Source organism: Anguilla anguilla, chromosome 1 (genome assembly GCF_013347855.1).
Source record: "Anguilla anguilla isolate fAngAng1 chromosome 1, fAngAng1.pri, whole genome shotgun sequence".
NCBI lineage: Eukaryota > Metazoa > Chordata > Actinopteri > Anguilliformes > Anguillidae > Anguilla > Anguilla anguilla.
This window is the reverse complement of record NC_049201.1, coordinates 19,505,071-19,531,629: the sequence shown is the minus strand read 5'-3', so window position 1 is coordinate 19,531,629 and position 26,559 is coordinate 19,505,071. Positions and strand designations below refer to the sequence as shown.

Genomic DNA, 26,559 nt, shown 5'->3' with positions numbered 1-26,559 from the left:
AGTTGCTGGAACTGATGATCACTCTGCATGGTTGTGTAACGGCCAAGGAGTGCACTGTTCCCTTAAACATTAAACACAAGGCCATAACTGTGTATTCAACATTGGGGGGACCAAATATGACCGAGGGTCTGAGGCGTGAGGGGGTATTTAAAAAAAAAAGAAGATTATTCTGATTTCTATTGAAAAACATTAATCTGATAACTATATTGTATCAGCCATACATAGTAACTACTATTTCAATTTCAGGACAGTAAGCATAGGGTCAACGGGAATGTAGATAGCCTACTTGCAATTATAGCTCTTCTGTATATAATCTATCTTGAAATAAGCATGGCATCTGCATTACCTTAAAATTTTTATGTTTTGTAATGTGAAGACAAGCTATAGAGTCCATGGTTCAGTCAATAGTTTATTTACACACGTATCTACAGTACTTAAAGAAACTGTTGATTAAAAGATCATGACTTGCCAAAATAACAAAGGGAATGTCTAAATCCCTTGGCTTCTTAAAATTTGACTCAGGGATATGACATCATTCCCAGTTTAGATTGTTTGATTGTGTAACTTAAGGATAACAGACTTCATAGGCAGCTGAGCAAATTTGGCTGCAAGTATTGGCTATCTAAAGCAAAAATTCCAGGATCTTAGACGGCTGCCACAGAATAGAAAAATATAATAAAAACAGTTATTTACTGGAAATATTGGACGATACAATTTGATCATATCTTAATATTGGGAGATATGTCCCCCCAATGTGTATTATGATTATGACTTTGTCCAAACATCATTGAACCTCTATGGGAGGTTTTGGAGAGCAGAGAGTGAAGTAGATTTCCTTCTCCATCTCTGAAAATGGTGGCTTTTTTTTTTTTTTTTTGAATGGTCTAATTTCTAGGAACTTACCATTTTGAACTTGTTGGCACCATTCCACCGAACACCAGAAGGGTTCAAGCTGTTCTGAAGGTGAAGAGTGGATCTTCTCCTCATTAGTTACCTGGTGTTCATTATTACACACACATTTTTGAGGTAGCTTAAAATAGCAAAATATCTTTAGTATTTCAGGTGACATCCAGTCAATATAACTCATGGTCACAAAATAACACTACTAAGACCTTGAGAAACCTTGGATAACCCTTTGCAGACAAAAATCTATATTCTATGAAACATTAAGCGTGGAATTTATCACAGCGAAACGTGATAACGTGGGAGTACGGTCCTCGGTCTCCGTCAGTGTCCTGGGTAAAGCCTACCCAGTATGCACTTCGATGTCTTACACTTTAACTTATCGTAAGTGTTGGTAAAGTAGACGTTAGGGGGAAGCGGTTTGCCGACTGAAAATCAAGCGCTATAGCAAAATTTCAAAGCCGTTAATTTTGAAATAGTCTTTGATGACGTAGGCTACATTATGGAGTATGACACGGATTTGACAAAGTATATACGGGTAAGGGAATTCAGTGATTTTGTTATTTCCAGATAGCCCAAGGCAAGAAAGAATAGTTAATCATTAAGCAACTGTTAGGTCTGAGAGTGAAACAGATTTGCAGTTTGCATTTTGGATCTAACTTATCATTCCTACCAAGCTACATTGGACTTCGTATTAAGCGTGCTTTCCTCCTATTAACCTCTAAAAGTATTTAAATGCTTGATCATGCTGCTTGATCATGTTTGACAGCTAGCTAGCTAGAACTGGTAATGTTAGAATAAGTAAACTATTAATATCAAAACTGTGACTTCTAATCTAAATATGTTTAAATTATTTCAGGCTGCGATTAAAAGAAAACTGCAGGAACTTGGTCCTTGTGTTGGTACGTTGGTAACGACGTTGCCGAGAGAATAAATGTTTTATGCTGTGCAGTAACTGAAATGATAGCCTACATCAAATTTGTCATGTGGCTGCACTGTTGCTTCCTGTTTAGAAGAAGAGCTTACTGATTACATCATGGTTCTGGTGGCCAACAAGAAGAATTCCCACCAGATGGCAGAAGACCTTTCCCTGTTCCTTGGCCGCAACTCTGTCAAATTCACTCTTTGGTATTCAGACATAAAATTAAATGAATGTCATTCATTCAGCTGATGTGTGGATTTAAACAAGTTAAACTGAAGCAACATTTTCTTGTAATCTGGTTTCATCTGTATGATTGCCTTGCAGGCTACATGGAGTCTTAGAAAAACTTGATTCAATGGCTATTGGTAAGTAGTTTGGTGAAACAGTTTTTGTTTGATTGAGAAAATGAAGGGATGAAGGAAGGAACTGTCTGGGAGCATTAGAGGGGGAAGTTTCCAGGTGAGGAAATTCACAGTGAGGTCAGACACTTTCGTAACCAGCTCCGGAGAGGAGTGCACCAGATACAAAAATCAGTGTCCTTGACCTAGCTGCAATCATCTCAGCTTTGACCTTGGTTATAATTTTATGTCCCAAATCACCTAATTAGTTATCCGTACGTCTTGAAATATGGTTGGCCGGGATAGTTTTTAGATCCTATGGTACCGAACAGACATGTACAACAAACTGTTTATTAATGTAAAGTGAGAAATATCATATGTGTATTCACAGATTAAGATACATGCAGTGTCTTAATTCCATTGGCATGCCAGTTGCATAGTTGTCTCTTGAGTTGTGCCTCCCTTTTCCCAGTGCTAGGATAGGGAGTTGTTTGTGCAGAAAGAATGTGGAAGAGGGAGGGGCTGGAGTTATAATGCTGTTGAACCACAATAATACAACTCAACATATACAATTTAAAAAATTATGGTTATATGTAGTGCAGGGATGGCCATGCAGGGTTAAGGTAATTATTTTAGCTGTTTTTGTCCAGTACGCATTCCCCGGGTGTGATAACGGAAGGAAGGAAGGTGGGGGAGAGTCCTCCCATGCTCTAACTCAGTCTGATGTCCAGAAGCTAGCTCCTAGGGCACACAGCATGCTGGTTTTTATCAGGAGATAATGATGTGCTCATGTGGAGTATTGACTAAACAACAGAAGTATTTGTGTGTTCATATAGAAAAAATACAAAAACAGTACAATATTTTGTTCATAGCTCTTTTTTCTTAAGCCAATGATAACCAAATGTTTTTAGAAATGCGCTTAAACAGCAAATCATCATTTAGGCTTTAATATCATGCCTGCTCATGCTTCAAAGCAGCAATGCTTAATTTTAGCGTGAAATTATATTTTAACTTTGTCTCCTACTAATTGGCGCACTGGTGTCTGCAGATCCAGGTTTGTTGAGGCCCCATTACCTCCAGGCAATGTCCAGTGTTTCCATTGGCCAGGCTGACGGGGGAGGGGAAGAGCTGCAGGCCTCCACCCTATCCAGCATGCACTCACACAGTATGGATGCCCCGCTCTCCATCAGCAACACTTTTACGCATTACAGGTAGTGTACTTTGTGTCATTTTACAATATAGTGCATCAGTATTATCCAGGTTCATTTGTGTAGAAGAAAAGTCCTGCTTCTGCCTCTGGGTTGTTGGATGTTCACCTAATACACTTGAATTAGATTATATGTGCAGTTTAAGAAGAAAGATTTATGAAAGACAGTGCCAACAGTGTGGTGAGAGACTGATTCAATTAACATGGGAGAGAGACTGTAATAGGGGTGGCAAGCACTAGTTTCCACCGCAAATTGCAAGGCACTTCTCTCAAAGATGCATGAAAATGGGTCCTGCTTGGACAGTTTCACCAGCAACGTGAGTCTGGGATATCAGACATGTGCTATAGAATACAAATCTATACTGTATGGTTATTATGACAGTAATAAACAGTCATGGTAATTAAAAACCAGTGTGTCTCTAAGTGCCATAAAAGTGGTATAAATGTCGAAATGTTTCGAATGGTCCTGTTTCAGGAATTGCTTCACAGAGAAGAGCGTGCTGCATGTGTCACGTACTGTTCAGCCACCGATTGGGCGTCTGTACAGCGATGCCGGGTTTCGTGTTGAGCCAGAGCTGGGCAAGGCCCCTGAAGCTGCCTTTACCAGCAGACCTGGCCTGAAAATGGGAGTCACAGTCCCCTGTGGTTTGGGCTGGCCCTCACAGGGCACTGGGCACCAGCTGAGCCCCTCCCAGGTCCCGGACGGTACGCATGGCCACAGGTCCTCTGAACCGCCCCGGGGCATAGATCAACCGCAGTACGTCTACAGGAGGCCGGAGGATAGCTGCCCTGCAGGGGACCCAGTCACTAGAGCAAGCAAGGACAGGGATAACAGAGAGGTGAGCACCATGCAGTGTAGAACCACTTCTGTCCTGGGCTGTGTTTTTATGCAAGTACATAAGGGCAGGGGAGCAAGCCTTTTTTATGGTTCTCTGTTGCTCTAGGCCTAGGGAAAAAGTGTTGTTTTCCCCCCCCCCCATCCCATCCCCAGGGCTGCATGACTGATTTTATGCCCTGTTCACTGTACAAAAGATCATTCAAATGTCTTTGTTTACTTGTCATTTACCTTTACATTTCACATACTGTGCATTTCTTTGTGACTCCAGGAAGTGATGTCCTGGAGGTGGGAGCACCAAATGGTGAGCTCCATAGAGCATCCGAGGAGCGACACAGGTGAGGGAGTAACACAACCACAAGAAGAGAGAAGAAGAATTACAGGATGATTGCTGCTTTACAGTCACTTTCCCACTTAATCGTTTAGTTGGACTGATAGATATGTTACAAGTGCGCAGAAGACAGATGTTGGATGTATTTTGTGTGCGACTCTTATCTATGTCCTGAGGGATTGTTTATCTGTCCTATGGCCTTGACTGCTGGTATCTATTAGTTTGGAATGGTTCAAGAGCACGCCCCCCCCCCCCCCACCCCCGACTCTTGCCTGGGGGCTTGTGCTGGCCTCTACAGAGCCTCTGTCCATCAATGACACAAATGTGCCAGTGGTCCTCCAGTAGAGTCACTCAACTCCTTGGCCAGACGCACCATTTCTCTGTGCTTTCGTTTTAGGTCAGAGCAGATCTTCAGCATTCCACCGTCTGCTAGGCAGGTGGGATGAGAGGGAGTCTCAGAGTAGCGTCAGTCCCAAGTTCATTGTGACGCTAGATGGAGCACCCACTCCTTTGAAGAAACTGGAGGATGATGGGAAGGAAGATGAGAGTGAGTTGTACTACTCTGATGGGGAGTCATACTGGTCACACTTTTCAGACTGTTTACATATTCCGTCAAAGGTGTTTGTAGTAGGAGTGCTATGAGGTTTTCTGTGTATAATGCCTTCAGAAAGTATTCAGACTCCTTCACTTTTTCTACATTTTGTCACATTACAGCCTTATTACAAAAATGGATTAAATTAATTTTTATTCTCATCAATCTACGCACAATACCCCATAACGACAAAGTGAAAACAGGTTTTTAGAATTTCTTTTTATTTTTTGCAAATTTATTCACCATGATGTCACCATTTCTCTGTGCTTTCGTTTTAGGTCAGAGCAGATCTTCAGCTTTCCACCCTCTGCTAGGCCGGCCCAAGGAGGAAGCGAAGGAGGAGCTAGGTGAGAATGGGGTGGAGTGCATCCATGGGATCAGGCCTGGTGCACTTCTGACCTGCAGATCTACAATGACCTGTCAGTCTCAGTGTTATTATTTAATTTTCTGAAAACCAAATTTAGATTTGGTCAAATCTGGAGTAATGTTAAAAGGTATCTGTATGCCAGTCATATGTAACCTTGTCATGCCATGTTCACTGCTGTATTTGCCTTGTGGTCTGTATCATATTTTGACATGCAGTCCTTGATTATTGAAACCGTCAGTGTCTGAGGTGGGAGGACCCAGCGACGCCCACTGCTTCATGCAAAGGAAGCCACTGGTAGGAGGCTCAATCAGAAGAAAATTAGCCACTACGGTGGGGGAGGAAGCCCTGGTCTCCACCCCACACGTGGCCCAGGGCAGGTACACTTTGGCCGCCATTTTGTACGCATCAACTTGAACCGTGAAGCTTTTACACACCTCTCACATTCTTAAAATGATATCTTCACTGAAGATCTGATGTGAAATTGTGTTATTTCTTCAAATTTTACTTAAAATCAGTTGAGCTTCATCTCACTTATTTTCACCAGTTCCCAGAATGCACTGCAAAGTCAAGCCTGAGTCTGGGGCAATTGAAATTGACACCAATTGAATGTAACAAGTTACTTACTGTGTAAGTAATGTAACTTCATTTTATGTGTGCAGTATATAACTGTATGACTTGGACGTCTGCCTTTCCCATCTTGGCAGGTGGGATGAGTCTCAGAGTGGCGTCAGTCCCAAGTTCATTGTGACGCTAGATGGAGCACCCACTCCTTTGAAGAAACTGGAGGATGATGGGAGGGAAGATGAGAGTGAGTTGTACTACTCTGATGGTGAGTCATACTGGTCACACTTTTCAGACTGTTTACATATTCCGTCAAAGGTGTTTGTAGTAGGAGTGCTATGAGGTTTTCTGCGTATAATGAGATTGGAGGCAGAAAAACAACTGGAGAGAGCTTTTATGTCATGCCGACCAAAGTTCAGATTAAATGAGCTATCAGTTGGATAGCTCTCTCTGAATGCCAGCAGCGATGACCGGGGTAGATAAATCTCCTGGGCCGTCTTCTGTTCCAGCTCTGTCTGCTATGAAAAAAAACAACCTTCAGAGCCCTCCCTTGCAGAGTGTCCTTGACATTTTTATGTTCTCTCACTGCTATGGTCAACAGTGGCTACAGAGTGTGTTGTATACACAAAATATCTGGTTTTTTGTGCAGGCATTTTATTTTATAAGGCTTTCAGTGCCTGAACCCATGTTTTTATGCAGGTGCTGTAAAAAAGTATTTTCATCCTTCCTAATAATAAGTCACACTGAATGGTTTCAGATCTTTCAACAAAATGTAATATTAACACAAAAGGAAATGGAGTAAACACAAAACACATTTTATAAAATATTTAATTTACTGCATGAAAAAGTTGCCAAACTCCAATGTCACCCATGTGAAAAAGTATTTCAAAGTATGTTTTTGAGAATATAGAGGCTGATATTCAACACAATGTAGGAATTTCCCCACAAAAAAATCTTGTGTTGTAGATAAATAACAAACGACAGAGTCAGGAGCTTCTTTTGATATTTTAATAAAACAACCGGTAGGGAGGCAGAAGTACAGTCTTCAAAAATATTAGGTCCAATATATGAGTTTATATAGTTTTCAGAGACTGAAAGCTGTTGGTCCAGCCTGTGAGATTCATTCAATCGCCCTATGGAAAAGTTCCATTTTTAGCCAATCATAGGTTAGGGAGTCCATTCCGAGTCTGACCATGGGGGCCAGCTGAACAGAAATAGAGCTTCTTTAATCCCTTAAGGCACTTGATTACTGCAACTGGTGTCTATACCCTCTTACTTACATTCCAACTGATACATTATATGGGGTGAAACAGCATACAATTATATACATTGGCTATTATGCGTAAACATTTAGTACTTAGTGAAGTATGTTCATCAAGTCATTACATTTTATATACATTGAATCTAAACCTCTCTCAGTCCTGTTGAATCTAAACCTTACTCATATTGAATCTTACCATCAGAGTGAAGTAGCAACCACAAACACAAACACGCTGTGCCATGGTCAAAGGAAATTCCAGAAGAGATGAGAAAAAAGTGGGTTCGAAACACATCAGTCTGGAAAGGGTTACAAAGCCATTTCTAAGGCTCCGGGACACCACCAAAGCACAGTGAGAGCCATTATCTCCAAATAGAGAACACTTAGAACAGTGGTGATTCTACCCAGGAGTGGCCTGCCTGACAAAGGGGCTCAGCGACAACTCATCCAGGAATTCACAAAATATCCCAGAACATCCAAAGAACTGCTGACTTCTCTAACCTCAGCTAAGGTCAGTGTTCATGTCTCCACAATAAGACTTTTTTTTTTTTTTTGCAAGTGCTGGTCTCACATTTGCAAAAAAGCACCTGGATGATCCCCAAGCCTTTTTGGATAATGTTCTATGGACAGATGAGTCAAAAACTGAATTGGTTGGGAAAACACGGGTCCCATTATGTCTGCCATAAAGTAAATACAGAAGTTCACAGTAAGAACATCATACTGACAGTCAAATGTGGGGGTAGTGTAATTGTGTGGGGATGCTTTGCCTCCTCGTGATTTGGACAACTGGCCATTGCCGAAGGAATTCTGCTGTGTACCAGAAAATTCTTAAGCAGAATGACTGTTCATCTGTCCATGAGCTGAAGCTGAACCATAACTGGGTTATGCAGCAAGACAATGATTTAAAACACAAAAGCCATAGTCCATATCTGAATGGCTGAAAAGAAAATTCAAGTTTTGGAGTGTCCTAGTCAAAGCCCTGACTTGAACCCAATAGAGATGGTGTGGCAGGACCTGAAATGAGCAGTTCATGCTAGAAAACCTAACAATTTGTCTGAATTAAAGCAGTTCTGCAAAGAAAAGCAGACTAAAATTTATCCACAGCAATGTGAAAGACTGATGAAATTATAGGAAGCGTATGGTTGCAGCTTATGCTGCTAAAGGTGGTGCAGCCCGTTGTTACGTTTAAGGGGGCAATTAGTTTTTCTCATGGATGATATGGTGGATTGGTAACTTTTCATTAAATGAAAAAATTTAATAAATGTGTTTTCTGTCATATTTTGTCTAAAGATCTGAAACCATTCAGTGTTACAAATATGCACTAATAGAGGAAATCAAGGAGGGGGCAAATACTTTTTCATGGCACTGTAGTTGCTGTGATTCCCCCGCCTCCCCAAGACACACACACACACACACACACACACGTACACGTACACATTTCCCAGCTTTTATAGAAATGTTTTTTGTCACACGGAAGTCCTGAAAATGTGCAGGTTGATTTAATGGTCGTTCAAAATGCATTCAAAAGTAAAGGGAGATAGAGAAAGCCACTATTTGCATAACTATGTGTACCTACTGCGTCTTTTCTCTGTAGAGGAGAACGGATCGATGGGAGCCAAACGTCGGAAGGTTCCAGAGCGCTGCAGGTTCTGGCCTGTGTGCGAGAGCGGGGACAAGTGCCTGTACCACCACCCCATAACTCATTGCAAGTGAGTGTGCACCAGGAGCCCTGCTGCATGTAACATACCACACTTACAGCAGTGAGTCATGCGTACATACTAAATCATGCAATGTCAACATTAAATACAGCAGTGCCTTCTTATCTTTTAAAATTTAGAACCTTCCCTCACTGCAGTTTTGGGGACAAGTGCCTCTTCATTCACCCCGACTGTAAGTACAATGCTCAGTGTACGAGGGCGGATTGCCCCTACACACACAGCAGTAAGAGAAGTCTCACCCCTTTATCCAGGCCGGGTAGGTCATTTTCACACATTTTTAAAAGTATTTGATTGATTGATTTTTGAACAAGCTTGTTTCTGTTGCACGCTGTTTCATAACATTATCGCCCAAATTATTTTTCAGAAGCAAAGTTGCCTCCTGATTTGTGTCACTTCTTCCCAGAGTGTGAGAAGATGGACTGCCAGTTTTATCACCCAAAAGTAAGAAGCGTTTTGATTTGTGTGCCGCAAAACCATAAAGATAGTTCATGGTTGAGGACTTAATATTGAGAAAAGGCTGTAAAGAGTGCCTTGTATGATGGCAACAAGCAGTGCTTTTGGCAGGTGCGGTGGATTATTTTATAACTGAGCGCTGTCTTCAGTTTTTACTTTGAAGCTCTGCTTCAAAGCTTATTGTGGAATTAAAAATCTCAATTAGTGTATCTCCCTAGCCTTGCCGATTTAGGACCAGATGTAAACGGGCGGACTGTTACTTTTACCATCCGCCTGTGCCGTCAGGACACGCCCAAGCAGGGCAGATTCCTAAGCAGGTATGTGCTCAGTAAATCCCCAGTAAAGTGTACTAGCACAAATGGTGCACAAGTCACTTGATTTGTACTGTATGACTGTAGCGCATACATCGTTTTCTCATATAAATGCACTGCAGTGTATACCATACTGTACTCACTCCTTTCTCACGTACAGGTGTCCTAAGATTTGCGTACCAGTTTTTGCATTGAATTAAGCCATGTATGTGTGAGGATGCTTTGTATGTGCTTGCTAATTACAGCTTTCTTTCTCCCTTTTAGTTAAATGGCTGAACTGCGCAAAAAAAAATGTGGTTACATTTTTTTTTCTTTTGGACTGGAATAAATATTTATTTTATAAATGTTTTTTAACGCTTTTTTTGATTTTTCCCTACCTGTTTGGAATGCCCAGTCATGTTCAGGCTGCACGATTGGGCGTTCCAAATGTGCCTTCCTTTAAAGCACATTATGTCAGCCACCAATTCTTGTCACACCACATTTCCCAAGTCAGGCTCGCACAGACATCAAATCAGAGGAAGACATTGCATCTGCAGCTCAACAGAAATAATTGTGAGAACCAGACTGACCAGCAGGGGTTGCTTATGCTCGACAAGGCTGTCATCCTGGCTGACTGAAACCCTCCCATCCCTGGGCTACAGACAGCTGTGCACCGCCCTACGGGCTGGCACCTGTGCAGTCCATATTTAATACCAGAGCATGGGTCCCCATCCATGCAGTGACTACAGCAATGCCTAAACTCAATGAGCCACCCACCAGCACCTCTTTTATAGACATTTGCATATTCATATCCGTAATACAAATTGTATGAAGTGTTTTATATTTTGAGTAAATCAGCTTTATGGACTGTAATGAAGAATAAAGACTAAAAATCTAAGTTTCCTCTTTTTTTATTAAAGACTGATTTAGGAAACATTTCACAAAAATATACAAAAGAATGTCTTTACAAATGATATTTACATTGATCTCAGGAAAATTAAAATATGCACTGAACACATTTTAACTTATATACAAAATTGCAAAATAAAGAACTTTTGCACTTTTTCAAGTTACTTTTCACTGTTCCTCGATAAAACATTCCTGCTGAATAATATTGGATCTGTTCATGAAAAAATGAAACTTGTTTTAAAAAATAGCTAAATACAATACTTGTGTATAATAAAATTCAACCATTTTAAGCCAGGTTTGAAATAATGGAGTGGGAAACAAATGCCTTTAATGGTATTCTATTATATAAAAGCTCAAATTGAGATGATGCTTTTTAAAATGTTTTGTATAGACTAGGGTTGTGAGCCCGAGGTTATGTTGGAGGAGTACTTGTAGCCAATCGGAACATGATGTCTTGAATGATTTGACTATACCCTTTACTCCTGTAGAGGTATAAAACTGTCTGGCTAAGTTTCTAAATCATTAGGAAAAAAAACGATGCCGTACAATTTACTCTGAATAGTCTTTGTACGACAGACTGGAAATTGGTGACCATTTAGAGAGGTGAACATGGTTTGCAGACAATTTTACAAACTATGAACTATAAAGATTATTTCACACCCAGCAACCGAAGCATGGGTCACATGTCCCTGTTCTCTCCAGAATTTCAAAAGAACAGCTCACTGAGTGGATATTAAGTTTCATATGGACAGATATTTCAAAGTAGGAAGTATTATTTGACAACAAAATAATATCAGTGTTTTCCTACTTTAATTCAAGCCTGATTTAAAATGGGTGAACTTCAGTTTCAAAAAACATGGTTTAGCAGCACACTTACAGTAGTGATTCAAGGGGGGGGGGGACAACAGTGCATTGAAAATGTCAAACTTTCTTCCTTTTTAAATTTTTTTTTTTTACATTTGAGGATTTTGGTTGGTAAGGGATTGTCTTTCAGTAAGCCATGCACATGTACGCAGAACACACTCGCGAACATACTAGCATACATACGTCATGAAGGGTTACCGCACAAGCCAAAAATGCTACATTTCAGTTCACATATTTTCAGGTTCAGATACATCAAGGGGTTTTAGGTTCAACCAGTAAATAGCACAGTTACATGAACAAACCATTGGGGTTACCACAGTGACCGGGTCAGGTGTACAGTGCATAGTATGCTTTGGCATGCTAACATCCAAAATAGAACTCGGATGTACATTCAGGAAGAAGGCCACAGGAGTTTAAGAAATAAAAAAAAAAAGCCTCAAGACACTCCTGAACAAAAATAACAGGTTAACTTAGAAAAACATCGAAACAAAAATCACGCAACCACACACACGAAAGGTCAAGTTTAAGGCTAATCATGTTTGCTACGTTGTTTTAAAAGATGGCATGTCCATAGTTCATACTGAATCTGACCAACAAGCACCATTGTGCCCCTAAAATATTGAAACCAAAAAAAGGATGCACACACGCACACCAAATACAAGATAAACCACAAAACTTAAACATGATATATAAATAAAAACTTAGTGAGGGGTTGATGATAGTGACTCTGAGGTCTTGCGTCAGATTTTGTAGTTTTTTCAAGCGAACTGCAGTCCACGAGACTGCGGTGTCGATTGTCCAGAAAGAGCACTGCAATGGACAGTACATTCGCAGAAATGACGCTTGTGTGCACATGCCCAGTCTTGCGCAATAAATGTAAGTCACTGTTGTGGGTGCTAGCTGCCAGGTTTGACGTCCCTTTGACATGCAGTTGTCCAGCTGTGGGTTTCTGCTCCTCGGCCATGCTGGAACGCCCCGTGCAGCCCCCTCTGCATTCGGCACGGCCCTCAGTGAGGCGCATGGATGCACCTCCAGACAAACAGGCTGTGGGAGACACTGGAGTAAGCTACTGATAAGCACTGGCATTGCAATAATGCAAAACAAAGACCCTGAGCACAGGCTTCTTATTCTTTCATACACAGTGTTCTTTTACACACATCCAGCATTGTTAAAGAGGTCTGAACAAGCAGTCCTATGAGTCGCAAAGAGATATGGTGTCCAGAGACACATACACAAGTCTTAGGCTTGTGGTGCCAGTGTTATGTCTCAACACATGCACTTGCAGTTTTGGGTATACAGGGAGGATCTTTTGAATGTCACCTTATGCCAGTTCCCTTTGTTAATACGTTTATTTTATTATAAATAATACTCTTTATTGTTATATAACACTAACAGTACAGCTTGAACTGAAATGAACTGATTACCTTCGATCGTCACCACCGGCGCTGACCACATAGCGGTCCCCACTTGTAAAGCGAATGTTTGTCAAGTGGGCAGAATGACCCAGAAAGCGCTTGTGTTTAGCCTGCGGGAACATGAAAGCTCATTTGCAACTGGCCGCCCCAGCTAGACCACAGAAAGCTACCCAATGAAAGCTGTATGGACGGAGGAGAATGGATAGGATTACTTTCTACGGATGGGATGTGGTGGCTGTTGTTAAAGTTGTGTGCGCATGCCAGACGTTAAGAGTTCACTCAAAGTACAGTCACGGATATGGCAATGGAGAAAACCCAAACGGCTTCAACAGAACTCAACAATTTAAACAGGCATTGTCATAATCTATCAGTGAAAGAAATACCTTGATAATACTCATGAGTAAATGAGCAGCTAACTGAGTAAATGAATAACTAACTTTACAATGAAAGACCAGGCACAAAAATAAAATAACTACAGTGGTACAAGCAAAGTATCAAAGGTTGACATTAGCAGGAACTAATGACTAAAAAGCTCATTAACTCATGCAGGAACTCATGACTAAAAACCTTCAAGTAAAAACACATATATATAATTACCCTTAGCATGTATAAATTATATAATTAACTTCGGATAAGTCAGTTAAAGTAACTATTCAAGTATAAAAATCACGAAATATTACAAAGCTTACAGAAACACTTGGCATTATAACTAATGACTTTGATAAATGCATTTTTACAGTTAATCTTTGCAGTACGGTATTGCGCACGAATCACACAGAAACACAACCAGCGTATCATAAACACAGATTATACTTACAAACTTTTCTGGACATGGAAAGTCAAACAGCTTTACCATTCCAAAGTCATCGCCTGTGACGATGTTGAGGCCAGAGTGGGACACACAGGCACAGGTTACGTCTGCTTTGTCAGTGTTGCGGGACCAGATCCCCACCACCTCATCACCCAGGACACTGGATGAAGCACAGGAGTTCAGCTCATAAACAGTCAACAAGCATACCCATGCCTGTTTTTGTCAGCTGCGATAGGCAAGGGAATATGTGGTGTAACAAGACTTCTATACGTATAGAAATGGAATTAAATTTACCCTTTTTAAGTGAAACGATTAAGACATTTAAGTCAATACTCCAAGGAAAGCCTGAATAAAGTCTAGCCCAAATAAGTGCTGGAAATTTTGAAATATTAAAATTGGGTGTTTGAAAAGGTGATGGCTTGGTTCCCTGAGATTCTGAAATATTCACTCCATACAAAATTTCATGTCAATATTCTTGGCAAACCAAATTATTCAGCGTGTGGGTGGCCCTGGGATTTGCACTCGTTATTTACCTAGTCCATGTGGCCCAGGTGATCCTGTCAATGACTGCCTGTTCAGTGACCTGTTTTCCTGAAGGCACCTCGTATACCAGCCGTTTGTATGCACCAGTGGACAGCTGTTTGAAGGAATGCATTTTATAAACCATGCGATTCACAGAAGCCATACATTGATTATTACTGGAATACTGGACTGGATTATGTTGACTTGTCCTCATGCGTATATTGCAAAAACATTTTCTGAAGTAGAAAGACTCCACTGAATTTTCTGAACGTGTACAAACGTAGTGTAACAATTCTGTTATCCTCCTATCTGAGGGTTGGTGACCTCACCTTCAGTAGACACACCTATACTTTGTCTGCAAGCTACTATGATATAAATACATATTTACTTTATTGTCCACACTAGCTGGAAATGAGTTTTTTGGCTTCACATTACAGCATCCATACATTAAAAACATAAACAATCACCAATATATTGGCTCCATTGTGGGTTAACTGAGCCTTTAAGTTAAATGAACTAAATTTCATTAGTGTGCGCTCACACACAAACCTGGACAAAGCAGCTGTCTGCAGAGAAGTCCATCTGCATGACGAAGCTGGGGATGTCCCTGCAGCAGTTGATGCGGTTAAGCGCTGGACCCAGCGTCAGGTCATAGAAGTCTACGGCATTCTCGCTGGAGCCCACCGCCAGGTAGCGAGAGTCTGGGCTAAACCTGGGGGGGGGAAGGGGGGGCAAAGTCCGGGTCACCTCACCTGCAGAACATGTCGTATTTGGAATATTATTATTGTTGTTGCCTAAGGACTGGACCACTCCGAATGTACAACCTGATATCCTGGATTGCGGATCGGCGATCCCTCTTCTTGCCCCAGATCTTAAGCGAGGTGACCAGCAGGATGATGAACTCCCCGTTCTTCATGCCGATTGCCACCATGTCCCCCTCGGGGCTGTAGCTGACCGTGCGTGCCGGGTGGCCCAGGTTCACCTTGTTGAGCATCTTCTGTTTCCCCCAAACCAAAAGCAGAAAGGAGAGTTTCACTGAACGCACAGCAGCAGGTCTGACATGAAAGTTCATCTTTGGCATAACCTTTGTTAAACAAGAGCGAAAGTAAAATATGTACAATGTACAGCAGACTGCATACATTAGAGAAATGTGTCAGTGACTGCATCCAATAGTTGAGATAACTTTAACCTCTCATAATGAATCAAAGCTCTATTCTTTTCTGAAAGTCATTTTTTTCAACATTTTATTCCCAATTCTGTATTACAAATTGTACAATGATCTGGCATTTCTGGCATCTTCTCCATGTGGCACTGAAGCTGGCCCTCCAGGATTTGACCATGTTTCACACTGCTATATATACACAATGCTGGGATATTATTAAAACGTCGACTTACCGAAACTGTTATATAAGAAATGATATGAAACATCATATAGTTCTTATGGTAACTTCATAAATGTATTTCTGAAAGTGTACTTAGCCTATATATATAGCCTATATATTGTAAGAGAAAAAGTTTTTGTATATGTGTGTGTGTGTGTGTGCTGAGCTGACAGGCCCCAAGAGATGAGCACAAGATATCTGTAACAGACGGTGAAAGGAGACTTCTGCAACCTTGCCACTAGGCCAACTTCACACCTCTGTTTTTTCTAAGTATAATGATAACTAGATATAATCGGCTGTAAGTTAGAATAATAAGTAACCCACTTTGAGTGGAGAATAACTGGGGCATAGTTCAGTTATAGGCTTGCAAAATGTAAGGCACGCCTCTTGTGCATGACAAAAAAGTACTGAGACACTATATATAAGAATCTGTACACACCTAACTTCAGAGAGGTTTGTGAGTACTCTCTCATTCTTTTCTCTGCTTGCAAGCTGAATAAAAGTCTTACGAGTGAACAAAGTGCTGACTCTGTTTGATCAGAAACAAGACTTCACCTGTTGGTACAAGGGGACGGGAACAGTAATGTCAAGAGTGTACGCTGTTTCACCCCATGCTATATCCCTATTGGAATGTAAACTAGAGGAGATAGACTCCAGCTGTGGTATAAATCAAGTGCTCTAGGGGTCTAAAGGACCTCTAGGCCCACATGGTCAGTCTTGGTATGGACTCCCTTATCCTAACGTATGATTGGCTAGTAAATAGAATCTTTGCACATGGTGATTAAATGAATCTCATAGGTTAGAACAACAGTTCTTTGTCTCTGAAAACTATATAAACTCACATATTAGACTTAATATTTTTGAAGACTGTACTTGTCCCTCTTTCTGACCAGGCGTTTTATTAAATTATAAAAAGGAGCTCCTGACTCTGCCATTTGTTATCTTTATCTTCAACACCAAGAAATTCCTACAACAAGGAGACCACATCTCTTACTAATGACGAATGGTAGCCCACAGGCACACAGAACTTACGCAGTGGTAACTCAAGGTAATCTGAACAACACAAGCACAACCTACCCTGGTGGGTCAAAACTCAGCAAATAATGAGGATGTGGGGAAAAAACTTGCTGTCTGAAATCATTCACACTATGGCCCATTTTACCTGGGGATTCTGGCAACTGTCTGACACGAACAAGATTCAATACTGTGAGGTATATGTCTGAACCACGGACTTATGCTTTAGCTGGATGTGCTCCCCAACAACCCTAATTATTATGGTAGGTACTGTATATACTGCAGCTGTCATTCCACTGTGAGCCCAGAGGGGCAGACTGGAGGATACTAACCTTCTCAGGAATGTCCCAGAGTTCCACTGTGAGCCCAGAGGGGCAGACTGGAGGACATTTACCTTCTCAGGAATGTCCCAGAGTCGCACGGTGCCATCTTCGGCAGCAGACAGGAAGACGTCACGGGAGGGGTGGGCCCCCACGCCCCAGATGGGTCCGTCCATGTGGCCGTTCACCAGGATGTTGCAGGCCGCATTCTTTTCTCCCACCTCAATGATCTCTGCATTCCGTGTCCCCACCAGGATTTTACCCTGCAGAGGCCATGAGCATTTTAACCCTTTAACCCTTTAAGGGCGTGAGACCACAAATACATATGTGATTAGAATGTCTTAACTGAACATTCTGATGCTGATGTAACAATCATGACCAGTAAATGAAAGCAATGGAGTGCTAGAACACTGACTTACAGTTTTGAACAAACATTCCAAAAAACCTACTCTTCAAAGAGTTAAGGTGTAAGAGCACAAATACTATGTAATTAGAATGACCTCAACTGAACATTCCAATGTTGATGTAACAACCACTACTGGTAATTAAAAGCAATGGAGTTATAAAACACTGACTGACAAAAAAAACAATCCAAAAATGCCTGCTCTTTAAAGGGTCAATGTTCCCAACCGGTTTCTGAACACTGTGAAAATACGAACAGTATGGCATGCACCGGTGCAGCCTAACCTAGTAGCCTCCATTCATTCACCATTCGTTCATTAATTTATTGCCTCTTTTGTTGTTCACACATTCCAGGCACAGGTCCTGGCCTCCTGGTTCTGTACCAGCTACTCTACAGCATGCCAAGCAAGGCTGAGAGTAGCCAAGTGATCATTCTGCCAAAAGAACACCAGTCCTTTACAGGGTAACCCCTGTGGGCAATGTGACCAGTATTCACACTAGCACGCTGAGTCATTTGTAAAAATAAATGGGTGGTTTTGTGAGTGTGCACGGTGGTGCTCTGACCCCCCTTCCCCTCTCTGCTCCACCCCAGGGGGCAGCCTCACCTTCCCCCTGCACACAGAGCGCACGCAGTCTATGACCTGGCCCGTCTCCAGGCGGAAAGCCCGGCAGCGCTTCAGCTCCTGGTCCCACAGTTTGAGGGCACCTCCCTCCTTCGACCTGCAAAGGACCGGCAAACTCACAACCTGGCACCCCTCCCATCACCCGACCTCATCCATCCCGTGCTCCAGTCAACCATTCCTTAATTAACACCAAAGGAATTACACAGTATATTTAAATCGGTGATCCATTTTCACATTCACATATTGTCACACAGCATTTTGTGCTTTCAAAACAAAGCCAGCGGTGAGCACTGATGTCAGGCTTGAACACGAAGCATGCATTACCTTTGGGCAATACAGTTAATACTCAAAATAACCCTTCAAAATTAATCTAGAGGTTTTTCATCTTGGTTCTGGAACTGACAGTACATTTATCTGGTTTCTTTTTTGGTGTCTGCCAGTTGCAAAGTTATGAATAGCATTTCTAGCAGCTACTTCAAAAACAGACACACTTTTCAGCCCATGCCTGCAGGCACACCTGAAGCAGAGAGCAGGGGGAGGTGAGACAGCAGTACTCACGGTCGCTCCTTGCCTCCGGTCACAATGAGCCCGTCTCTCAGTGTGGTGTACATGGTAAAAACGGGGCCTGTGTGGGCTTTGGCCACGATTCTCACTAGAACGTGCTCCTTCCACACACACACATCCCCACTTATGGTACCTGTAAATGTCAAGTTATTCTGAAAAGAAAACAAACCTGCACTAATCTAGTGACCTAAGAGAGAGCAGACATTGCATTGCAAGACAAAGTTCACAGCACCTGCTACGAGAACCGACTGATTAGCAAATTACGTCAATCAGAAGAGGCAAAGAGGCGTCATGAATATTCAACAGGCACTTCTATTTGCCAGCAGGCCTTATTAGCTTGTCAAATTAGGCGCGCCTTCCACGGTTACAGAGATTAAACATTTATGCTAATTGGTTTTGACTTTATCTGGTTGAAACAAATCATTATCTTTGGTTTATGCATACAGTACGTACTATATCAACATAAATGTCAGTGCAGCTAATTTAGATTTAGGTACAGTTTGAAGTTAGAATATGGATTCACCAAGAAACTTTCCTCGGGCAAATCAGGAATTCATGCAGATCTTATCTGGTGACAATTCTTCTTGATCTGACGCAAAAATATGATTCACTGCTTACAATCGACTGAGGGTAAGAATGAATACTAAAAGGAGGATTTTTAATAGCCGACAGGAGGACGGCGAATTCAGAGACACCCTTCGGTGTTCTGCACACCAATGCCGGCAGTGCCGTGAGGGAATGTCGGACTTACAGCTCCGAAGGCGACGGACAGCATGGTCTGCATGCGGGCCTCCTCGATGGAGCTGAGCACGCCCTTCTTGCTGAGCAGGGCCCGGCCCGCCAGCGTCCAGAAGCGCACGTGCTTGATCCCCACCGACACGAACTGCGTGTCCGAATCCGGGCGGAACTCCGCCACGAAGATGCGCTGGGAGTGCCCGGCCCGGCTAGCGATTTTGGCACCTGGAGAGGACAGGCCACTAGAGGTCAGGCTTCTGAGCTCCACAAGGACCTGTGCATCTCCAATATATGTTCTGTACCACTGTTGCCACGTGCACACCGTACTCATCAAATCTTTTGAGTTTTGTCCTGTCAGGGGTGTAACCCCCATCTGCATTGCACAATGCAAATCTGTTTTTTTAAACTACAGCTTTGTGACATTCGGAACAGGCAATCTCACCAGTATGGCAATCCATTCAAACTAGGAAGGTTTTTGAACTGGATTTTTATAAACTTTTGGTAATGGTTTCTTTGAATGGTCCTCTCCTTCATAACGTAGCTCCACCAAAAGCAGTACTTAAACACAGCAAAGGTGTAAATCAGATAGAAGACAACTTTAGCAAGCAGAATACAGACACCCGATCGAACAGCAGGTGTCATTAGAGAGTGATAAGATGAGGATCCCAGCCTGACCCTTCCCTAAACTTGGGCATATATAATGTATTATGTGTTGCTGACGCTGGCATGGATGGGATTTGTTAGCGGACTGTGGGGCCAATCCATGCACTAGAACAGTGCCTATAATGAAGCTTACATGTAACTGTAAATTACAGAAAACTTATGTTCTACATTTATGGTATATATTATTAATAATAAAATAGACTCATATAAAGGTGAATGAAAATAAATATTGTCAAAGAGATCCATAAAATCAGTTTTATCTTTCATTCATCAACTTTCTTGCCTTTAATTCAATTTATAAGAATATATTTTGATAGTTTTGCAATAAGTTTAATCCTGTACATTAACAATTGTACATAATTTCTTGTGTTGTACTATTGCACAGGTTTATTTATTTATAAATTTATCTGCCTTCTGGGCTTTTTCAATGTGGGAGTGACCAAGATAGTGATAGTGGGCATTTGCCAGGCCATCATGGTAAATAAGACTTTGTTCTTAATTGACCTGTCCAGTGAAATAGGTTCATTTAGATAAGTAAGGTAAAAACATGCACGTACCTTCTTGCCACTTCCAGATGGTGATGGTGTGCTCAGGGTCCAGCCCCACAGAGAGGAGGAGCTTCCCAGTGGCGCTGAAGCTAACGGAGCAGACTCCCCGCGAGTGGAAGCAGCGAAGCACGGAAAGTGTCTGTTTGTTCATGGCATCCCACACGTGGATAGAAGGCGATGTTGCTAGGGGAGGAGACAAGCTGCTGTCATTCACCAGCGGTGATCAGTGCCAGCAGAGGGGGGTAGCTTCTGTCATTTGATGCTAACTAGTGTTAGGGAAGGAGACAAGCTACTGTCGTTCGCCTGTTATGAGCAAGGCTAGCTAAGGAGACAAACTGCTGCTGTTCACCAATAGGGGACCAGTGGTAGGAGAGAGGACAAGCTTATTTCATTCACTGATGGTGACTGATGATGACATGCACTTCCTGCCGAAGGTATATCTTTTAGTCAGCACAGAGAAAGTATTTCCAAACTCTATCCAGGGCATATCCAATGTCCCACCCACAGTTCATAGATTTGCTCTATATTATAATTACAAATCCTCATGCTATTATAATCTAACAAGAGCTTCTCCCTGTGAGTTTACTGACCTTGTATCTGCAGATCACTTCAAGATACTGTGAAATACACATAACTGAAGCCACTGCTCCACTAGATGGCAGTGGATTGACACTAACACCTCCAAACAGATGAAAGCAACCTTCTGCACCCTACCCAGATATCCTATTGAGCACAGCTAAAACATGATCCTTGCAAAACGTTCAAAAGAGGAAGCCTGCTGTTATTATTTGGACATTAAAGGAATAGGGAGCGCTGGAGGCACACAGCCAACTGACCTCTGTTTACACCAGAAATGCTCATGAAAGGGCCAATGCAAGGCCCAGTGCCAATAAGAAATATGCAGGTACTGCACTGTGGCTGGGAGAGTACTGTAGGGCGGTTTAGAGAAGTGTGCCCCTTATCAGACCCCCAAAGGGAAACAGACTGTTTACTGAGCTGACAGGGAGTCAGCAAGTGTGATAAAGAAACAGAGCTCAGTTGCAAAACATACCAAGTGGATCAGCATTATGTAGAACATGGGTTCTCCATAATACAGCGTGATCATGTTTTGTATTGCTGGAAAGCCGATGTCAATGAGTTTGTGTCTCAGCTACAAAGGTTGACCTTGAGTGATATGCATACAGCGATAGCACATACAGGGATGTTTGATGACTTGGGGTTTGACTTTGATCTTTGTGTAGATAAGGGGAGAAGTGCAATGATTCGGGAAGACTCGTTAATACAACCTCCTGCGTGCATTCACCCATAGCCATCTCACTACACACACACTCTTGCACCATTGTATACTGCCATCATTGAACATACTGTACAATAAACAGCATTCACTTTAACCTGGCATTCGTTGACTGTTACCGCTGCACACGTAGCAGTTTCAGGGTCCTAACATAAACATATAACTCAGGATATCTGCACCCCGTAGTCACTTTGCTATACACTAGTGCCATAGCAATATACACAATTGTATTTATGCAGGCTACACATGCCAGAGGCACATCTATGTCTACCAAGATAGACAGTGATTCGTATACAGCTACACTACTGGCAGATCACATGCAGTCTCCTATGCATAACTGTAAGCACAGAGGAAAGGTTAAAACATTATTTTGGAGCCAGATAACCAAGATAACATTAAATTAATTTTGTTCCAGTAGCACCGGGTAAGACTACACACGTTCCTTTGCCACTCAGATTCTTCCATTGTTTGGTATATCTAAGGGGTTTCTTACAGTATGAATAAAGAAACAATAGATTTCACCATTGCTCTAGACATGGGACGGTGCAAACCACTCCAGTCTGGGAGTGAGTAAGCATGTACTGGACTGTTTCACTGGTTAATTTAAACTTGAATATTCAGGGTGTTCTTACCTGACATATCACCAGAATCACCTGTAAGCAAGGAAAACACCAGTGAGTGGACCACAGGCAGGTGAATGGACAAATGCCCATTCTATGACATATTCAATAGACAATACTATTTTTAAAAAATCAAATAAGCTTGAGGGTGAAAATGCTTATTTAAGAGTTAATTGCTCTCTCTGTGAAAATTTTATTGTCCAGGGGGCTGTGCTAAATAAAATTGGACTGGATCGGGGACTATTACAATGAACTAGTTATAACGCTACTTTTTCCATGTGCCTTGCGAGACCGTCCAATGCCTGTGTTGATGCTGCTCTTCGGATCAACGCACGGTTGCATAAGTTAAATAGCAACACCAAACAAGCACATATTCAACACGCACCGCTGTTTTTCTGTAGGCACTGAGGTATGTTGCTCACTCAACCGTGCGGAGATCGCGATAATGCACATTTGTCGCCTCAGCGCACTCAAAGAGGGCCGGGGGAGCTATTCGAGAACGACCCTGTCAGGGGGGTCAGCGCCAGGTATGGTAAACGTCTCACAAACATACCTACTTGGCCAGTTGCCACCACGTTGGGGAACTTTGGGTGCTGGTTGATGGTCAGGCAAAGGATGTCGTCGCTGTGCTCCACGTAGAAACTCTGGCAGGCTGAGAGAAGACACGCGTGCACACATGCACACAAACACACATATACACAAATACATTCCAGTGCACACACACACACACACACACACACACACGCCCACACATATTTGCACAAATACATTCCAGCGCACACACATACACACAAACACATGCATACGCATACATATGAGCATTGACATATACAAACACCCACACGCAAAGCAAAACCAGTTTTCAAAAGCAGTACAGCGATGAAATATGGCAAGTCATTCTCAAAAGCAGGCTGGCCACAGCTCACTGAGACAGGCAGCCGATTTTCCTTAACAAGCCTGAGCACTCTCCCCCGTCTTCTGTGTCTGTTTAAGAGTTCCCATGAGGATAATACTCTCTCACAGTGAAGGCAGGCCTAGATCACATTTTAATTCTGAATGCCTCTCGGCTGAAATGGTCTTACTCACAGATTTGCGATCGGAATGACAATGTCACAGCTGCACCGATCATAAATATTCAACGATTGCCTTCACGTGAACTCTTTCGGTTCAGTAATACAGTGAGCAAATTCTGCTTAACCTAATTTCTGTTTTCCTTCTTGCAATTCACTTTCTGTGCACATCACAGTTGTCACCAATTTCATACAGAACACAGGAAATTAATGCCATCATTTCCGAAAAATAAATATCCCAATTGTTTGCATCCAAAACCCCACTGCCCCCACCTGAGCATCATGCACAGGGCTGACACTGTGCTGCTTACCTGTTGCGAGATTGAGGACCACGCCCACCGAGGCCGTGTGGTAGATGATGTCCGCGCCATCGTTAAGGTAGTGGACGTTGTTACGGCAGTCGTTGCCACGGTAACCAAACACCAACTCCAGAACAAGGTCCTGTGGGAGAGACCAGGCAGGGTCAGACATAATAACTGAGGCGATCCAGGACGAACGCTGTTGCTGTCAGTGAAAGGCACTGCATCACGATTCTCATTTAAGTCAAGTGAGGCAAAAGGCCCTGTTGTGCTATGGTTGTGAGACAGATGCCAAGTAAGTGGTATCCTTAGAATACTAACACACATGAGTCATTATCCAAATGGTGATGAAAATGAGTTCATAATAAAAGGATTCAATCAAATCTGAATAGACAGACTCATGGCCACCTGTATGGCTTGAAAAAGGCTGGCAAGCCCGAAATGCTAGTTTGTCCCCGGGTATCTCCTGCGGTGGTTTTGAATACAAAGACAAGTGAAGAGAGATAAAAAGAGCTAAAAAATGTGTACTTTTACTTTTGTTAATGAAAATTAAAAATTTGATAAGATTTACAGAATTTTTGAATATATTTCATGTATTAACCATAGTGTAACTCAGGCTCTGATAAATGAGAAGGTAATCCGGTGGGGTGGCGCTGTGGGGCAGTAGAGACACGGGGCCCTCACCTCGATGGGCCTCTTCTTCTTGCCCACATTGTTGGTCTGCAGCTTCTCTGGCTGAGGCAGAGCCCTACTCACAGGAGGTCTGCAACAGAGAGCTGGGAATAAGAAGAGCTGGTCTGCTGTCACCCATCACTAACAGGTAAGGGTCAGACTGTGAACCCCTCTCTCCCACTCTCTCTCTCTCTCTCTCAGTACAACAAACATATATCTATATGTCAACTTCTCTCATCTCAACCCTAGTAAGTTCTAAATGATAGAAACTGTGATAAATACTATACAATAATATAACAATAAAGACTCTAAACAGATGGTAAACACATGCTTCAAATGTTTAATTCTATCATTATCTGAACTCTTCACAATCTCTCCATTAAGCTGCTTTCTGTCCACACCCACCCCCTCCTCCCCAGTCATTTGGATCACTCCTGTTCTGTGCATTGCTTACAGTACATCACAACTCCGTGTGCTACACCACTAGCAGTAGCCCTGTTGGGAGGGGCCCGGTCCTCCAGGGCCAGGGCCAGCCATTGAGCACATTGAGCACCTTCAACAATGGCAACACAACAAGCCCTCACCCTGCGAGGCACTCAATTGTTTGTCGCTCCTTCCATTACATTATGTTGTATTCATACGTTATACATGACTGGGTCTCAACACAATATATCATCATTCATCACCAAATCATGACAGAATTAATGCCATTTTAAATGGATCACCAGTATGTTTTCCAGAATGGAGAGGAAATGGAGAGAAAATCAATTAAAAAACAACAGAAAAATAAAATAACTTAAGAACATTTTCATTTTATTTACTTAAAGTTATATCATGAAGAGACTGTGTGATCATTATAGTTTTATTATAGTTATTATAGTTGTATTATAGCTTTTTCGAAACTAAAATGGCAATTTTTATGTAATAACATAACTTTTTTTCATAAAGCATGTATGCTAATTCCAAGTGAACTGCTCTTGTGCTATAAACTCTGGGGCTCCGTGGGAGTGTGGTGACTGGTGCGCCATGATGTAACCGCCACTCTCTCATCCAGAAAAGCCGTGTTTACAGCGGAGCTGGGTCCCAGTAATCCCAGCGTTAATATTTGATCACAGTGCCGGCGTGCTGGTAATGAACTTACTGTGTCGGAGTCGCAATTTTGTTTTTACTGTGCGCGTGATCGCAAAGACACGAAGCCCATCTGTTTCAAAGCGATACTGTGGCACCGGGGCCCTATTTGAAGTCAGACAGTGACAAGCTCTTATTGAAAGTTCAAATACTCCCTTGGGCTTTATTCATCACCGAAATAACCCCGGAGTGAATGTGCGGGCTCAGAGTTGACTGACGCTCCGCCTGTACAGCGACTGGTAATGAAGTAAATAAAGTCTCCGTGGCGCGGGACGCCGTGTCATCGTGTAGGAGAAGATGATGCAAACAGCTCATTCCCTTCAGGAAGCAGGCGGTGTCTTGGTTAAAGCAAATAAAACCGCACACTTTTACACACTTAATTAACTAGAGTACACACAGAGCACCGTTCTACAGGCCTGTTCAGTTTGAATAGCTGATTCGGGGCACGCACTGAGCCTTGTTCTCCGAGCACAGATATCGTCCTCCGTTAACCACCTGTTTCCTGGGTGAGCACCTTCTCCCTCATAAATTAACCTTCTGAAGAAGCTGTAAGGAGATATTTCCACCAATGGGGCCCCTGCCCCATTTCCTGGGCCAGTCCGGAGCCTCCAGATGCTTTACACAACCTGCCCTAAACAGGCTGATGCACTGAAAATTGATCTGAAACCACACCCTGAGCCAGCGGAGGATGCACTCCCCTGATTGAGTCTGGTTCCTCCAAAGGCAGTGGTAAACAACCCTGTTCCTGGAGATTTACCGCCCTGCAGGTTTTCAATCCAACCTTAACAAAGCACCCCTCATTAAACAGTAGAGTCAGGTATTTTATTGGGCTACTCACCTAATAGCCAAAGGATAACTGCTATATCTGATGGTTCTGAGTATTACATGAATTAACTGTTCATTAATAATCAAGGAAAATTACTGAAAAC

The 26,559-nt window shown here is 42.4% G+C and overlaps 2 protein-coding genes across 16 annotated transcripts in view; one reads left to right on the top strand and one right to left on the bottom strand.

Annotated features, from left to right (window-relative positions):
- The first annotated feature begins 1,184 nt into the window (after window positions 1–1,184).
- Window positions 1,185–10,673, top strand: LOC118232829 (zinc finger CCCH domain-containing protein 14-like). Of its 8 annotated transcripts, none has more exons than XM_035427998.1 (16): window positions 1,186–1,441; window positions 1,763–1,805; window positions 1,917–2,031; window positions 2,150–2,190; window positions 3,212–3,374; window positions 3,846–4,209; window positions 4,477–4,543; window positions 4,934–5,083; window positions 5,407–5,475; window positions 5,734–5,872; window positions 6,197–6,303; window positions 8,909–9,023; window positions 9,152–9,288; window positions 9,397–9,473; window positions 9,704–9,802; window positions 10,191–10,673. In XM_035427998.1, exons 1-16 carry the CDS (start codon window positions 1,406–1,408, stop codon window positions 10,236–10,238), a joined length of 1,770 nt encoding a protein of 589 aa, XP_035283889.1. In that variant the 5' UTR covers window positions 1,186–1,405; the 3' UTR covers window positions 10,239–10,673. The 8 variants fall into 8 exon arrangements, with proteins under 8 accessions (XP_035283922.1, XP_035283931.1, XP_035283889.1 ...); XM_035428006.1 differs by having other exon boundaries at window positions 1,188–1,441; window positions 6,200–6,303; XM_035427980.1 differs by having other exon boundaries at window positions 1,188–1,441; window positions 6,197–6,324.
- The window catches only part of eml5 (EMAP like 5), a 69,882-nt gene continuing 53,993 nt past the window's right edge, over window positions 10,671–26,559 (bottom strand). For 3 of the 8 annotated variants that reach the window (XM_035427915.1, XM_035427935.1, XM_035427943.1), the window contains 15 exons: window positions 24,515–24,593; window positions 23,843–23,972; window positions 23,015–23,113; window positions 22,474–22,494; window positions 20,557–20,730; window positions 19,353–19,561; window positions 18,596–18,753; window positions 18,020–18,134; window positions 17,087–17,275; window positions 15,121–15,293; window positions 14,846–15,008; window positions 14,308–14,411; window positions 13,781–13,934; window positions 12,973–13,073; window positions 10,671–12,604 (listed from right to left, as the gene is read on the bottom strand). In XM_035427915.1, the coding sequence (XP_035283806.1) occupies window positions 12,556–12,604; window positions 12,973–13,073; window positions 13,781–13,934; window positions 14,308–14,411; window positions 14,846–15,008; window positions 15,121–15,293; window positions 17,087–17,275; window positions 18,020–18,134; window positions 18,596–18,753; window positions 19,353–19,561; window positions 20,557–20,730; window positions 22,474–22,494; window positions 23,015–23,113; window positions 23,843–23,972; window positions 24,515–24,593 (1,918 nt within the window). In that variant the 3' untranslated portion in view covers window positions 10,671–12,555. Of the gene's footprint in view, window positions 12,605–12,972; window positions 13,074–13,780; window positions 13,935–14,307; window positions 14,412–14,845; window positions 15,009–15,120; window positions 15,294–17,086; window positions 17,276–18,019; window positions 18,135–18,595; window positions 18,754–19,352; window positions 19,562–20,556; window positions 20,731–22,473; window positions 22,495–23,014; window positions 23,114–23,842; window positions 23,973–24,514; window positions 24,594–26,559 lie in introns of those variants that run through there. The other 5 variants (XM_035427925.1, XM_035427953.1, XM_035427960.1 and 2 more) reach the window with 4 other exon arrangements.